The sequence below is a fragment of the Piliocolobus tephrosceles genome, chromosome 5, assembly GCF_002776525.5.
Source record: "Piliocolobus tephrosceles isolate RC106 chromosome 5, ASM277652v3, whole genome shotgun sequence".
NCBI lineage: Eukaryota > Metazoa > Chordata > Mammalia > Primates > Cercopithecidae > Piliocolobus > Piliocolobus tephrosceles.
In genome coordinates, this window is record NC_045438.1 from 112,449,339 (window position 1) to 112,465,182 (window position 15,844).

Sequence of the window (15,844 nt, forward strand, 5' to 3'; positions counted from 1 at the left end):
GCAAAGGGGTTGCCTGTTACCTTCCTCTGGTATTTTTAATGGTGAAAATATTTGTACTATAGACACTGTAACTTGATGCATGACTTTTATAAGAAGGTCACATTATTTAATAAGCCTACAGCAAAGTGGCATTTAACAATTTTAGGAAGAAAGAATACTGCATATGCTGGTCAAGAGAGAAGCCCTACTGAGGCAGAGACCACACCTAGCTATGACGAGGTGGAGCTGATCTGCTGTGTAGTATTATTAACACCTCATATTCTTATTCACACAAACTAGGCATAACAGGTGGATGCCTTCTTTTTCACATAATACAAGGAATATACCATACTTCTCAGAAAGGGCTGTCAAAAGGGAACTTTGCAACATGGGTTCTCTTTTCAGTTTTGCCGCTAATACTACGACCCTTTATGTCACAGAGCTCCTCTTAACTTTTATTCCTTCATTAAGATTGAGGAATTAAAGATGGTTGTTCTGAAGGCAGTTCCAGCCAGAGATTTTATAATGTCGGATTTTTTGGTATTTGTTATTTTGTTTTGCTTTTACCCTGATAGACCTGTATCACCATTTTAGAGTGATCCAACAAAAGAGCCAAACTGTGGGATCTACTGTCATTATTATAGGCCCTCCTTTGATAAAAGGAGACCTTTGTAATGTATTTTATTAATATGGAAAGTTGCCTAAAGGTGTGTGCGAGAGAGAGAGAAGAATTTGCCTTGTTATAAAATTATACACTGGTTTCTTGAAAAGAACATTTGACTGGTAAATGTTTATCTAGGTCTCTAATCATTCATTAATAACTGGAGCTGCTCAAGAACTGGATACAACAAGAAAATGTCTGTGCTCACAGATCCTGTTCTCACATATCTCCAGTTATCTTCATTTCAAGCTTTGTTTCTTTTGTCAATATTTTAATATGAAAAGTATTTCCAGATTTTGTTTGGTTTTTGTTTCTCTGAAGAAAATTGAATAGGGCCATTAACATGTTAGTTGCTTCTGCTTGTTAGATAGCTTTTCTTTAAATGAACTTTTTGACTATATATATATATATAAATAAAATATGTGAAATACGTATATATTTCAATTAATAAGATTTATATATAGAATCATCTTCTGTTACGTAGAATTTTTTTTCACTGTTACCAGAAAACCTCATTGAAGATATGGGAGAGGCATAGTCTTAGTATTGTCGTAACTTAAGGAAGAACAACAAGTGCTCATTAAAGATATTAACTAAGGTTCACATCAAGATAAACTCCCGTCAAGATCAGTCCGTGAACTCTTGTTTTTAAATTGGTTTACTTTAGGGTCAGAACATTCTACTTTCCTCTAAATATAAACTATATTCCCAGGAAATAAGTAGTTATTGCATATTCATATGATGTATATCTTTGGAAACCTTTAGCCATTATAAGAAATTTAATAGTTTGAAAACTCAAAATATAATATGCTTTCAGTTTTCATTAGCTAATGGCATATTTGTTTTAGAAAGAACAATTGTTGCTCTTAATGCCTGTTTTTTTACTTGCAGCACAAAACGCATATCCCTTGTTTGACTTCTAATCCTGATTTCAAGAGCTATCAGGCCAAGAGTTATTTCATGGATAATAGTGCATTTACTTACATAGATATTTGTCACTTACTGTGCATTGAACTTAATACCTCCAATCCTTCAACCCTAAAACCTCCATGTTTCGGCTGATAAAATTGCTCTTTTCTATGAGTAAATAATATATAAATAATAATAATAAATGTGAATGATAAAACTTTTCTATGATGTACATTGTTGCACTTAGTGGGAAGATTGTTCAGGGACTTTCCTTTTAAAAGATTTAATTAAACTTTAGGAATATAAAATGAGAAAATGTTACTGTTTTGCTTATAATTCAGTTAGTGGTGTGTACTTTTCTGAAATCATCTGCTTTAGTAGATAGTTTAGCTGGATTATATCTAGTAGGCTACATAAAGTAAGTAAAGCTACAGTTTGAAAACAGCATTATGATTTCTGTATTATAAAATAATAGTGTTTGCTATTTTTCAGGAAAGCTTTACTTACCTTATTATGTATTTCTCTTATTATGGAAATGTGAGGGGGCTGGGCACAGTGGCTCATGCCTGTAATCCCAGCACTTTGGGAGACCAAGGCAGGAGGACTGCTTGAGCCCAGCTGTTCAGGACAATCCTGGGCAACAGAGTGAGACCCCATCTCCACAAAAAATTTTTTAAATTAGCCAGGTGTAGTGGTGCACACCTGTACCTGGGAGGCTGAGACAGGAGGATCACGTGAGCCCAAGAGGTCAAGGCTGCAGTGAACTATGATCACGCCACTGCATTTCAGCCTGGGCGACAGAGCAAGACCCTGTCTCAGAAAAAAAGAAAATGTGAGGGATCTAGATGTCATGATTAATATTTAACATGGTTTAATATACCTTGATTTTATTAACATTAGGGACTATCACATTTATAGTAGCTGTCTAAACCAAATTTTTGGGGAAAAATAGACCAGTCCGGTTCTGCTCTATATATCAGCTCTTACATGTCATCCAGGTAAGACTTTGGAATGTGATTTCAAGTAACAAAGATATATGTAAATTATTGTCACGAATTTTAATCAATATAAAAATCAGTTCAATAAAAAAGGAATTTAGTTGTTAAATAAATGGTATATACTTGAACATAATTAACTCGGGAATATTTTCCCATAGCACTGTTTACTTCCAAACTGTGTCATGGCCATTTTCTCATTCACATTCCCACTCTAGTGTAGGTGGTGTAAGGACAGTGGTGGCTATGTCTTCACAACATCATTTTTCCAGTGCTTACCATGTTGTCTGGCAGACAGTGAGCACTATGTTTTTGAATCATTTAATTTATGAATGAATTATCTGTGCAGTTTTAAAATGTACTACCCACCTCAAATGTGAGGTTATGTGTTGCTCCTCTTAGCTTTTCATAAGCCTAGAATAACATTGTGCTTGATGATTCAGAGTTAGAGTCTAAGGTGGACTGAATTAGAGCCATTCTTTATTATGAAAAGTTCTGTAAGGATCTTAGAGTGTTTAGAGAAAGGCACTCATACAGATTTCAAAGAAACTTTATTACTCATATTGCCATGAATAAGTAGTTTTCTAGGCTTACATATCAAGAGAGCTGCAGTTGGGAGTAAGACTCTTGGTCTCTACTATTTCCCAGCCTAGTGCCCAATCCACTGTTCAAGCCTGGTAACTATGAGACCATTTTTCTTTCTCTTATCAGTGCCTTATTACAGCCTGTGTGCTTGAACACCACAGAATCAGGTGCTTGTTGAAATATTTCACATCTTGAACATGAAAAATTGCCACCGATATTGTGATGTTGATGGATATTTTTAATTCTCTCTTTTTCTTTATAGATAGTCATATATATAGTCAATGATGGCCACATACTGAGTTGCATCTAATAATCTAATAGTTGTTGAATGGATGAGTTACTGATAGAGTTTTCATTATGAAAAGGTTTTTTTTTTTTTAAAGATTAAACTCTTAGGTTTATAGAATGAATATTGAGATAATGTTTTCTCATTAAAGGCACAAAAGTTTCCTCTACATCTTTTCTGTAAAATTAACAAAGAAAGTAGAAAGTCTTTACTAGAACTGCCTTCTTCATTTGGAGTGAGCACAGTTTTGTTCATGTTCAAATGATTATTTTGTGAGACTGAAGAAAGACCACTTCATTTGTAAGTAACTCTGATACTCTGACGATGTTTCTTATTTTGTAAAATAGAGAATGTTTAGATTTTATTTAAATAAAACTATTAATTTTCCTACAAAGACTAAGAGTTGGCTTGCTAAATTTATTTTCAAACAGTATTTTTAAAAGGGTGTTCAGTAGATAAAAATCTGTGGAGGTGATTTTGTTTATTAAAATAAGTATCTGGAGTCAGTGAGTACCACTCTTGGGCCTTGTGTTAACCTCAAGAGTACTGTATGGTAATTATAACTGCTAATAGTCATGTCAGCAGTGCTGAGAGCCCCTCACTGGTAGGAATACTTTACTCTGGAGAACAGTTAGATTTGAACTTGGGCTTCAAAAAGGAACGGCAAAACACTCTCAACTTCAAAGTGATCTGCACTTTGCATCGCAGATGCTGCCGAAGCATCAGATTCTTCAGTGTAAAAGTGTGGTTTAAACTGAAGGACAGGGACCTATGTAGCCCCCCTTTTCCCATTTAGCATTCAAATGAGTGCGGTCTCCGGACTTTCACAAAATAATTTCTTCGCGGATCTCCCGGTGCCAGGTTCTGCCTCCGCAAATACTAGGGATCCCTTCCCATTTTGAAGTAGTCGGCCGGGTTTCCGCGGTCTTTGAACCCGAGCTGCCCCTCTCCCCGGTCGCCAGACTCGGCCTGCTTTGCGCTGATGTCACCACAAGCTGTTGCATTGCAGCCTCTCGGCTTCGAGGTACCTCCCACTGAAACCGCTCGCCGACTCCCGGGAAGAAGCGAAGAGTCAGAGGAAAGATGATTGCGAAGTTAAGTCACGGGAGGGCGTAGCACCGAAGTGGTAGAGAGCTGCGGCTCCGGAACGCCCGGCAGGCCCAGGGACGCAGCAGATGGTGTCTGAAGAGAGAGGGCGTTGCTGCAAGAGCCCTGGCTGGAGAGGATGCCTGCCCGGCACCGTGCTGCCCTGAAGAGCCGCGGACAGCGCTGGAGCTCCCTTGCGGAGTTCTCTTTCTGCTGCCTCCACCGCCGCTGTCTCTCTCTAGCCCCAGCTGAAATGAAGGCCACACTGTGGCCACAGAACTTGGTTCAGTTTCAAAAGCTAGTGTAGTCCCTGGGTTTTCTGCTGAATGTGAATTACGCTGCCTGTGCCTTAGAGGAAGCCGCGGAGCTCTTCGTTGCTGCAATTGCCTCAGGTGGAATAAGCCTTCCTAAGGAGGACCAGATAAGAATCTTTGGAAATGGCTTTTTTTTTTTTTTTTTTTTGAAGCTTAATAGTACACCATACTTTCTGTTTACTTTAAACGGTTGCTGGATTGTACTGCCCTGGGTGTCTAAATGTCTGGTGTTTTTTTTCTTTATTTGAGTAGTTCTGAATAGCATTGAAGAAGCTTAAAACAGGAAGAAAACCTGCCTTTTCAATCAAGTTTATTTATAGCTACTCCCCCCTCCAAAAAAAAAGTAAAAGAAAAATGTAACTTTCTCATAACGTTAGACTTATTTTTCTCTGAAGATTTGTTCTTTGCCTTGATGTGAACAATACCAGGTCCCTGTGTTTATCTTTTAAATTTCTGGAGCATGGTTTATTTACTAGAATGGTGGAGTTCTGCAAGCCATCTTTAAGTGGATTACAGTTAACCAGAGCTCTGCCGAAATTAACATTCAGCCTGTTAAAATGCTTGCTCATTTGGAAATTTTAATCTGGAAATATCAGACTAAAAAGGGAAATGGACTGACAATGGAATGTTCTAAGTGTTTGAGCCACTGTTAAGTGTGTGTTTGTTTATTTTCTGTGTTTTGGAGTGTGTGAACGGGAACTTTGGGACCTGGGAAAGGTGGACAAAGGAGATTTTTTGTTCTCTGTTATTGATGCACTTTATTGTTTAGAATCATCCTAAAGTCAACCAGGTAAAAGGATAATTGCATTTTTACTGATGCACTGCTGATGACCTTAAACACCTCATATATTATGACATATATTATTTGAGCATGTGTCTTTATGCTGAAGACACTTCATAGCTCTGTTCAGAAGTATACTTTCTTGAAAGATGCTTTATCTTATTTCTTATTATCTGTGTCAAGAGCTGCAATATTTGTTTTAACTATCTGCAAAATGGGGAAGCCACTCAGCAGACCAGACTGTTTACGTCAGAATCCCCCATGTGTAGGGAAGGGTGAAGAAGAGGAGGACCTAAATATCGAAGACTGTTACGTCCCACAGCGGTCAATCTATGATACTGTTAGACTAAATGAACAGATAGACTCTGGTTCAAAAGGTAGTCTATCTTCCAGGCATTTTACAGATCGAACTTTACCCTACAGTCACAGAACACTGGATGTTAGTTCTTTATGCTCTAATGGTGCCCTTACTTCTTCCAGTGTATTTGAGCTGAGAGGTCGGGAAGCTAACAAACTAGATGAAAAGATGATCTTTGATGCACTCAAACTAAATAGTGATATCATTCGAACCACAGGATTACCTAAGGCCAAATCTCATGTAGAAAAGAAAGAGCATAGACGGTCATGGCGAATGTTTGTCCCGACCAATTTTATGGATTATGCAAACAAAAGTGAAAGCTCTTTTGTTGAACCTACTGATATGTCAGATGCTGTTACCAAGGCCAGCAAGTGCAGATGGGGTACTAATTCTCTCACTTCAGAGGAGGATGACTCTGGTTTATGTAGCCCTCCAGCAGAGAGGGAAGAAAAACAGGGCATTTTAACTGGAGACCAGTCACGAATTAGAAGTTTGTCTTCTGCTGAAGATATTCATGTAACAGACCAGTACAGACCATTTTTTTCTGTTAATTCCATTAGCGAACAGAAAATCCCACTGCTTTCATGTCAAAGTGCCCACCCTGATGAAAATTTCAAAATGATTTTACATGATGTTTCTCCACTAGAGGAAGCAAAACGTGTAAATGGTCAAAGGGAAATCCACGATGGAAATTGTTGCCTGCGGAATAATTTGAAAGAGAGCCCTGTGAAGTGTGACCCATTAATTATGCCAAGAAATAGAGAAAATGAACATATTTTTAACCTTGCAGAAGAGGACAAAACATACGGACCAGGAGAATCCCAGATCACAGCACAAAGTAGGGAACTCTTGAAGGATTCCCCTCAAGATTTAGATCTCTCTCGCACAGATCTAGGGGAGAGTGATGTAGATTGTGGTAGCACCAACGTAGTAGAAAATGTGACACTTTTGACACAATATGATTCAGGAGAATGTAATATTGCATCTAAAGCGGAAGTGGAGGCTCCTCTTTCTGCCCAGGAGAGCGAAATGCTATATAAGAAGTACTCCCTGAAATTCGTACCAGCAAGAAAGAAAGCAGCACCCAGAAAAACAGGGACCCAGGCAGGAATACTGGACACTGTCTGCAATGGCTTTCAGTTGGTTCAGGTAATTCATGGAAATATGAAACTCTGCAGCGTCAAAAGTTTGTGGTTCCGCTAAAAGTCTGTGGTTCTGTTTCAGAGTGGTCACTAGTGTTTCTGATAATAATCAAATCCACACTGTTGTTTTGGGGATTTGACTAGCACCCTGCAAGATGCCATATATTGATAAATTGATCATTATAACAAATTAATAGGGAGTGTTTTGGAGAAGAATTGTTATTCCCAGCTGTTCAGGGTCCTGTTATTGATTGTGCAGAAGGTGACCATTTCCCTTCATTTAGAAGGCCTCCACTGTGAATATGTTAATGTTAGGCTTTTATACAAATTGTGGTAAAGACACTGCCATTTAAGGACCATTATATTGGATTTATTAAGTTTGAACCGGCTTAGTCATGAAGGTACAAACAGTATCATATTGTTATGGTCTGCAAAGTACTCTATCCACATTAAGGACCTTTTTTAACACATTGAAAAATTTCTCTCAGGAGCTCTGCATATGAGAGTAGAGTTAGTATGCTGTACTTTGCAGGCATTATAACTCCCAGCTTTTTGTGAGTGGTGAATGAGGTAAGAAAGTAAAGGGTGCAGGCTTGTAATAAGTAGAGGTTGTTTGTCAAGCCTGTAATTTTTTTCTTCCCACTCAGATTGAAGTTCAGCTATTTTGGTACTTTTACTAAACTCTTCTGGTAAACTTTGCCTCAGAGGTTATTTTATTTTATTTTAAACTTCTCTTCATGCTTGTGTGCTATGGGTTAGATTAGGGGGAAAATCTCTCTTAAGTATTTTGTTAACATTGACAGATAAGGAACTTAGACAATATCAAAACAGTTCCTCTTCTCAGTCTGTGAAATAATTGTTCTTGTTAGTTATGCCCTTTTCTTAGGCATGCAGTAGATGGCATGCTAATTTAAAAGCTTAGCAAATTAACTTTTTACTGTAAAGGGTATTTCAGTTTATTTGTGGAAAACAGTTTAAATCTTAGGGGAGTATATACTCTTTAGTAGTTATCTTTTTAAATTCTTTGTATATTTTTGGTGGCACTTTAGAAAATTATCAGATTTACCTAGATCTGCTTTGATACATACCCCTGAAATTAATTTAAAACCAAGATCAGAGGTTAAGGCAATTTAATAGAACATTATTATTACCCTTTTGTCCTGAAAACTATATAAGAGGGAAAATAAAACGTTTCCTTGAATCTTTATTTACAAGGTCCTGGAATTTAAAAGGTAGCAGTTTTTGTACACCCCCACACCCCCATTCCCACTAAGTAGTAAAACATATCCAAAGCTATTAGTCCTAGAAGTTATAACTTAGAAAGTGGTATGGAAATGAAATTGAATTATAATGCCAAATTCTATCTTTAATACTTTGTTACCAAGTTTCTGTTTACATATTTGATAAATTTTACCTTTTTGCAAAATTATGGAGACTTCCTAAGTTTTTCCTCAATGATTTGGGTGAATCTTATAATTTATTTGATTATGTGTAATTGATTTTTAAATATTTATTATTGTTATATGTAAACTGCCAGTATGGAAATTGTCTATATGTATATTCTGTGGAAAAGGCAGTTTGAGTTTTTAGCTATGAGGAGATTTTAGAGAAAATGATCATTAATTTGTTTGCTGTTCTCTAATTTACTCATATATACAGTAACACAGGAGTATCCTGTATGCTAGGCCTTAGACCAGAGTCTGGAGGATTTGTCTCCTGCAGCCTCTACATCTTTCAAAGTTATTTTTCATACTCTGTCTGTAATTTTTTTCTTAAGTGCTATTTTAATATGTGCCTTTATTCTCTTTCCATGTATTATGATTAACTGTCCAATCATTGGTATACTTATATAGTGCCCTTCAGGATAATGACTCAGAATCTCAAACAATGTTTTACCTTAATATATATGTGAAACTTTCCTTCCTTAGTTCCAATAATTTATTTTCCTCATGGCATCCTCCAAGCCCTATATTAAAAACATATTATCTATGAAAGAGTTGGCTCACACCTGTAATCCCAGCACTTTGCAAGGCTGAGGTAAGGAGGTTGCTTGAGCCCAGGAGTTTGAAACCAGCCTGGACCACATAATGGGACCCTGTCTCTACCAAAAAAAAAAATTATTTTAATTAGCTGGGCATGGTGACATGCACCTGTGGTCCCAGCTACTGGGAAGGCTAAGGTAGGAGGATGGCTTGAGCCTGGGAGACAGAGGTTGTAGTGAGCTGTGATTGTGCCACTGCCTTCCAGCATGGGTGACAGAGTGAGGCCCTGTCTCAAAAAAATAATAATAATATTGATGTATCTACTCCCAATATTATCTCTTCAGGGGTTGATGTCATCCACCTAAGATAGAAATATAAATTTCTATACTGATATTAATTTGGCAAATAAATATTGGGTACATATTACATGGTAGGTACCTTGGTAGGCCCAGGTCATAGAACTACTGTAAGGAAAACAGAAATTTCTGCTTTCATGGCACTTGTATTTTAATCTAGCACATTAAATCCTTTGCCAGTCAGAGGCAACTGGGGAACCATAAGTTGGATGGGATAGACAATAAGAGAGAGATTGCTAGGAAACGACTGTCAGTGCAGGTATGGGTGACAGTGACCACAGAGTATCCAGAGTTGCTGTGCTAGTGAGGTGTGTGATCAGATCCATGGGGTGAGGTCATTGCATTTCTTAAGAGTCCATTGGCAATTTCATAGACATTGAGGAGGCTATTTGTGTAGGGATCCATACTATTGCAGCACATGCCTATGTATTTTTCATTTTCCTATCTCTATATTTTGGCCCTCCTGCCAAGCCATGTTTTGGCCACTTGGCTCACCTCATCCTGTCCCTGATTTTCCATTTCCGATGTGTGTCTCAAGCTTCAGTTGCCAGCTAGCAGCAGCCATTCTTAGGAGAGCCTATTAGGATTGCCTTGCCTATGAAGGCTCATTTTTTATTTATTTTATGTTTTTGCTCTTTAGCATTTTCTGTAAATCTTTTTCTACAGTTAAACTGGGAAAATAGAAACATTCTCATCCTATGATAAGTAATAAAGAGAGGAGACATGTACTGTCTTCTTGGTTTTATAAGTAACTTGATTAAGTGTACTCAGAACATCATTCTTTAGTATTCTCAAATGCTTTTGATGTGCTATTAATTTATATTTAGTTTCTTTCTGTTCTTCAGAAGGTAGCTATGACCTATGGCTAGACAATAAAAATTACCTTTACCTCTGTGATAATTGATAGTTTCCACAACCTGATGCCTAAAGAAATGCTTATTATATATTTGGTGGTTGATAAGTAATATAACTCATATAATTATGACTCTCTTAACTGCAGGTATTCCAGAAAGAAGAGATTGAACCCTTGCAAGGTAAACAGCAAGATGTAAACTGGTTAGGTCAAGGCCTTATTCAGAGTGCTGCCAAAAGCACTAGCACTCAGGGCTTGGAGCATGACCTGGATGATGTCAATGCACGGTGGAAGACTCTCAATAAGAAGGTAATTTTCTCACCCCCTTCATTGCTATTTTTGCTGATGATTATTCATGAGCATTTGTTGTGACCATGAATCATATTTATGGTAACCAAACTTTTCTAAATATGTCTGTTGTCTTATATTACTGTAAACTGGGTGGCTCAAACTCAGATGCCTACTGGAGCTAGGTAGGGAATCTAAATGAAAGGAAGCAAACTGGGTAAGACAGAGCCTCTCCCTGCTGTTATCTCGCCTTTAATCAAGACGTGGTCACAGTTAGAACAGTGCAGGTATGATGGGCACATGCATCTGTAAGGGTACAAGTCACTGCTTAGTTCCAGAAGATCATTGACATGTAGGGACGTAGGCCCACTGTTGCCAGATATTCTATTTACTTTCAAAATAACCTGGAAATCTTACTTTCTATGTGACACCTTCCTATTTTCAAATATCAGCAACTAATTTCACACTGTGCAAACAAAGCTATATCTTTATGTCATTCCTGGACTAAGTCCTGCCACCCTCACTATAGACCATCAACCCCCAATTACTTGTAAGATGTAGATCCAACCTTTTTCTAAATTCCCATGAGAGAAACCACTAGAAATAATGCTCTGATATCTTAGGGAAATAACGCTGACCATACGACAGCAGGCAGCTCTTATGCGACATAAATTATCAGAAAATTATTATGGGATGGCAGTGCATATCTGGTTGTGGCAGTGGTGGTTATTCTTGTTGTTTTCTTTCCATTGAAATCTTAAGCAGGTGCCAGGTCTTGAAACTATATTATTCATTCTTTAAAGTCTGATACATATTGTAGTGCACCTTAAACACAGTTGGAATGCTGTGTCAGGTGTAAATATAATCCATAGCACTTACAATATCTTGCCAGCTACTTTATTCAGTCCAAAAGGAAAATATCTGTGAGACAAGCAATAAGATATCTCTATGTAGGACACAGAGACTCCATTTACTAGAAGACAAAGGGCCTGGTTGGTTGAAAAAAGACTCCAGAGCTTGGAGCTAGCAGAACTTAATTGGATACTTTTGTTATTCTTGCCTAGCAAAATACAATTCTGATTCTCTCTGCTATAATAGTTCCATTTATTCTTAGTCTTTTAAAAATCGTTATCTCTGATATTTATCAGAAGGAAATAAAATGCGATATTGATAAAAATGACTAATGTGTTGTTTCTTACGATAACTCTAAAATATTTGAATCATTCATTGCTAATCATAAACGTATTAGGCAATTCAAAAATCTCCAAGATTGAGTGCTCTCCATTGATTGTTTGTGATGGTGACCTTATTTTCACGCCTACTTGCTTAAAGTTTGTCTCCTTTTCACTTGTATCCTGCCCACTATCGATGCTTTGGTTAAATTTTAAGTGAAAAGAAAAAGAAAATTTGCGAACACATGGGAAAATAAGCATGTAAAGTAGTGATCTGTGCTCAGATTGCATTATTTTGTGAAACAAATAAATAAGTGGAAACAATTGGCACTTTGCAGGTGGCTCAGCGAGCAGCCCAGCTACAGGAGGCTTTGCTGCACTGTGGGAGATTCCAGGATGCCCTGGAGTCCCTGCTTAGCTGGATGGTGGACACTGAGGAGCTTGTGGCCAATCAGAAGCCCCCGTCGGCTGAGTTCAAAGTGGTAAAGGCCCAGATACAAGAACAAAAGGTAAGTTAGTCATGCTTTTGTGTTGTATTTCATATTAAATCTTAATAACGAGAAAAAATACTCCTTGTGACTCTTTCAATTAATGGGATAACCTAGTTAACCCGTTATTGCTGCTGTAGACATTATTTTGTTAGTCATTCAACAAATATTTATTGAACATCTACCATGGGCCAGGCCTTGTTCCAGATGCTGGGAATATATCCCTGAATAAAAAAGATGAAAATTTCTCATTGAGTTCGAAACCAAGTGGGAAGGGTGTGGCAGGATTGAGAGACAATAAGTAAACTAAATAAATGAATGGTGGTAAGTTAGCAAGTGATGAATAAAGCAGAGATGGGGAAGAGGCATCAGGAAGTAATAGAGCAAAGATGAGGGACCCAAAGCGCTTGAATGGAGGAAGGGTGTGTGTGTAATTTTAAATAGGGTCATCAAGGAAGGCCTCACTGACAAGATGGCATTTGTATGGAAATATCATTGTTCCCTTACATATTAGGTTGATCCCTATGAAATTGTCTTTTTATATACTAAATATTGAAAGTTTCTTTTGGTTCAATCTATTACTAAAGAGACAAATATTTGATTCATATATGCTGAGGAATGTGCCATTGTGTCTTTTGACACTACTAAAATGGGGCCAATTTGGGAAAATAGGGTCTTCAGAGGGATGATATGTACCTGAGAGTGACCACACGATAGTTTCTGTGCCCCTGATGGCAATGGTCAGGTATGAAGCATTTAATACTACTTTGAGTAGTAATCAGCCAGCCATGACTTGAAATGACATGTGGGAAGGATCCTAGAGCATGGCGTCCTGGTAAGGTTGCTCCCCTCTGGAACTTTAAAAAGAAGTGGGTGGATTATGTTAATTACTTTAATTTAAAACTTGAAGACATTTTTAAAAATTTTACATTTTTAAAAAATTTATAAAAAAGATACATTTTAAATTTCTCTTTCTGTGCCTGGCTTATTTCATTTGGCATGGCTAATAATAATGTACTGTATATTTCGAAGTAGCTAAAAGAATAGATTTTAAAGGTCCTCACCACAAAAAAATGATGAGTAGGTGAGGTGATGGATATGTCAATCAGATTGATTTAATCATTCCGCAGTATATACATATATCAGAGCATCGAATTGCACCCCATAAATTCAATTATTATTCATCAATTAAAAATGGAAAAAACAAAAATTCCACATTTACCCTCAATTTCTTTTTTGTATTTAAGACTTACTGTTTACTTTAATTTCTACATTAATACTGTCTCCCTAAAAGTTTTTGAAAACTTCAGCATATTGGGAAACTATACCAATTAGAAGTAGATTTAGAGGTAAGGATTAAGGAAACATAACTGGAAACACATTGCATTTGTGTGATTTTTGCATAATACAATGTCTACCATTCACAATTTAAAGTTAACTCCCAGAATCATGATGCTTAGCCGACAAAACCTATTAATTGATTTTGCTTTTTTAATTGCTGGAAGCTTTGTTATTAAAATGTATCAAAGTAATTAGTTCTCCTTGCTGCCAGAGCACCTGTTGTACTTTGATTATATCATGACTTTAGTATATAAAAACCTGTGCCAACAGTTTGTATGTCTTACCCTTCTCTTTAAACAAGTTCCTCTTACCTTCTGCCTTGGTGGTCTTGATCTCAAAATACTCTGTTCGCTTTTTACTTCTGGGTAACTGTCAAATCTTTAATCCTTAATTATCAGTCAGGATCATTAAGGAAGCAGTGAAGCATACTGTTTTGTACACTTAGGCCTTCCTCATTGCTGGCAGCACAGTGCCTGTGCACAGCAGTTGCTCATGAGCTATTTGTTTGATTAGATTAGAGCAAGGTAAAAGGCTTCTTACAGCAAACATTTCATTTCAGGTACTTTGAAATGTTTACTTAGAATCAAATTGAATTTTGTTTCTGGTGCTAAATCCTGAAATATTAGTCTTATTTAGCCAGCCTTGGAGATTTCTGACATCTTCTGCCCTCTCTTCCTATTGGCAATGATGTGTAAAAGCTGTTTCAGCCTCACACAGATTTTAGGAGCCAGTCCCACCTGGTAAAAGGAGCCAAGAGTCTCTCGTTTCGTTTTACCCTTGTTAACTTGTGAACTTGGGCTGAGTCTTAACTTCCTTGTCTATAATGGATTGTTTAACTTGGGAAAGCGTTTTGAAAACAGTAATGATTTATAGGAACCTTTTGTATCTTGACAGGGCAGATAGTTGTTGAATGTTTAAGGCATTCTTATTTCATTACAAAAATGGAGATTTTGCACTTTTTTCATGATTCATTGGAGTTATCCTAAACGGCACCTTCTCCCATATTATTCTATATTAAAAAATTAATAATAAGTTTAGTGGCCTTACCAATATTAGTTTTGTCTACTATGAGAAGCCCCTGCTACGGTGTCTGACCCAATAGTAATAAATCATTAGACAAATGAATTACCTTTAAAATCCCACTTTTCATATCCTTTCATATGTGCACACATACAAAATACATTTTTGTCATATTTCAGAGGTACTTAGAATACGTTTTACTTTATATTCATGTAATTATTCCCTTGCTTTTTTATATTTAATGTTTTGTCTCAAGCTTCTTCAAAGATTGTTGGATGACCGCAAATCTACGGTGGAGGTAATCAAACGAGAAGGAGAAAAAATTGCTACAACAGCAGAGCCTGCAGATAAAGTGAAAATTTTGAAACAGCTCAGTCTCTTGGATAGTAGATGGGAGGCACTGCTTAATAAAGCTGAAACAAGGTAACTTATATACTTCCAGTTCTTTTGAAAGAGTAACAGGGGCCTCTGTCTACAAAACTGACATTTTGTATTTCAGTAATACTTTTCTTCAAATCATGATTTTCCTGTGTTTATCATGTATGTGAACAGAGATAGCAAAGATTGTAGTGCCTCTTTCCTCATTCCTCTAATGGTAATGGCTTGTCACCTCTATGTTCCAACTTTTTAAGAAAAGCATTTCCCTTGGGGGTGGTTAATTCATTTGTTTATTACATAGTTACTTCCTGCTTACCATGCATCAGGCACAGAGTTAGGTCTTGTGTTATAGGGATGAGCTGGGCAGATCATCTCTGCCATCAGATAGGGTACAGTCTAAGAGGGTTTATAGTCATTGAGAAGTAATGATAAATGTCATGTCTCAAAGTAGAAATACAGGTTGCTACAGGAGCATATGACAGGAATAACCTAGCCTAGGGGCAGGGAAATGACAGTTAAGCTAAGTTTTAGAGGGGAATGGGAGCTAAGAAACAAAGAAGGTAGAAGGGTGCTCTAACTTCATGAAGGCTAGGAAGCCTAGAGCCTGGCTCCACTGGGTGTTTGTTCTCAACAATTTTAATCCAGAACCCCAACCCATATTTCAGTATCTGCATTGATGCCACATTGACTAACCATAGTAGTAGCTACATTGAAGAGTCGTCACCTAGGCTGGTTGGGTTGAAGATAGATAAAAATAGAGGAATCACTGACTTGAATGAGTATGTTACATAAATTCCCACCTTCTTTGGAACCAGAATAGTAAAGAGAAGGATTTGTCTAAACTTCAAATACACAGTATAACGAATTATA

At 37.2% G+C, this 15,844-nt stretch overlaps 1 protein-coding gene across 7 annotated transcripts in view; it reads left to right on the plus strand.

The window, feature by feature from the left end:
• The window catches only part of DST (dystonin), a 501,678-nt gene that overhangs the window by 406,369 nt on the left and 79,465 nt on the right, over positions 1 to 15,844 (plus strand). For all 7 annotated transcript variants that reach the window (XM_031935627.1, XM_031935626.1, XM_031935628.1 and 4 more), the window contains 3 exons: positions 10,435 to 10,596; positions 12,086 to 12,256; positions 14,853 to 15,019. In XM_031935627.1, coding sequence (XP_031791487.1) covers positions 10,435 to 10,596; positions 12,086 to 12,256; positions 14,853 to 15,019 — 500 coding nt within the window. The remainder of the gene's footprint in view (positions 1 to 10,434; positions 10,597 to 12,085; positions 12,257 to 14,852; positions 15,020 to 15,844) is intronic.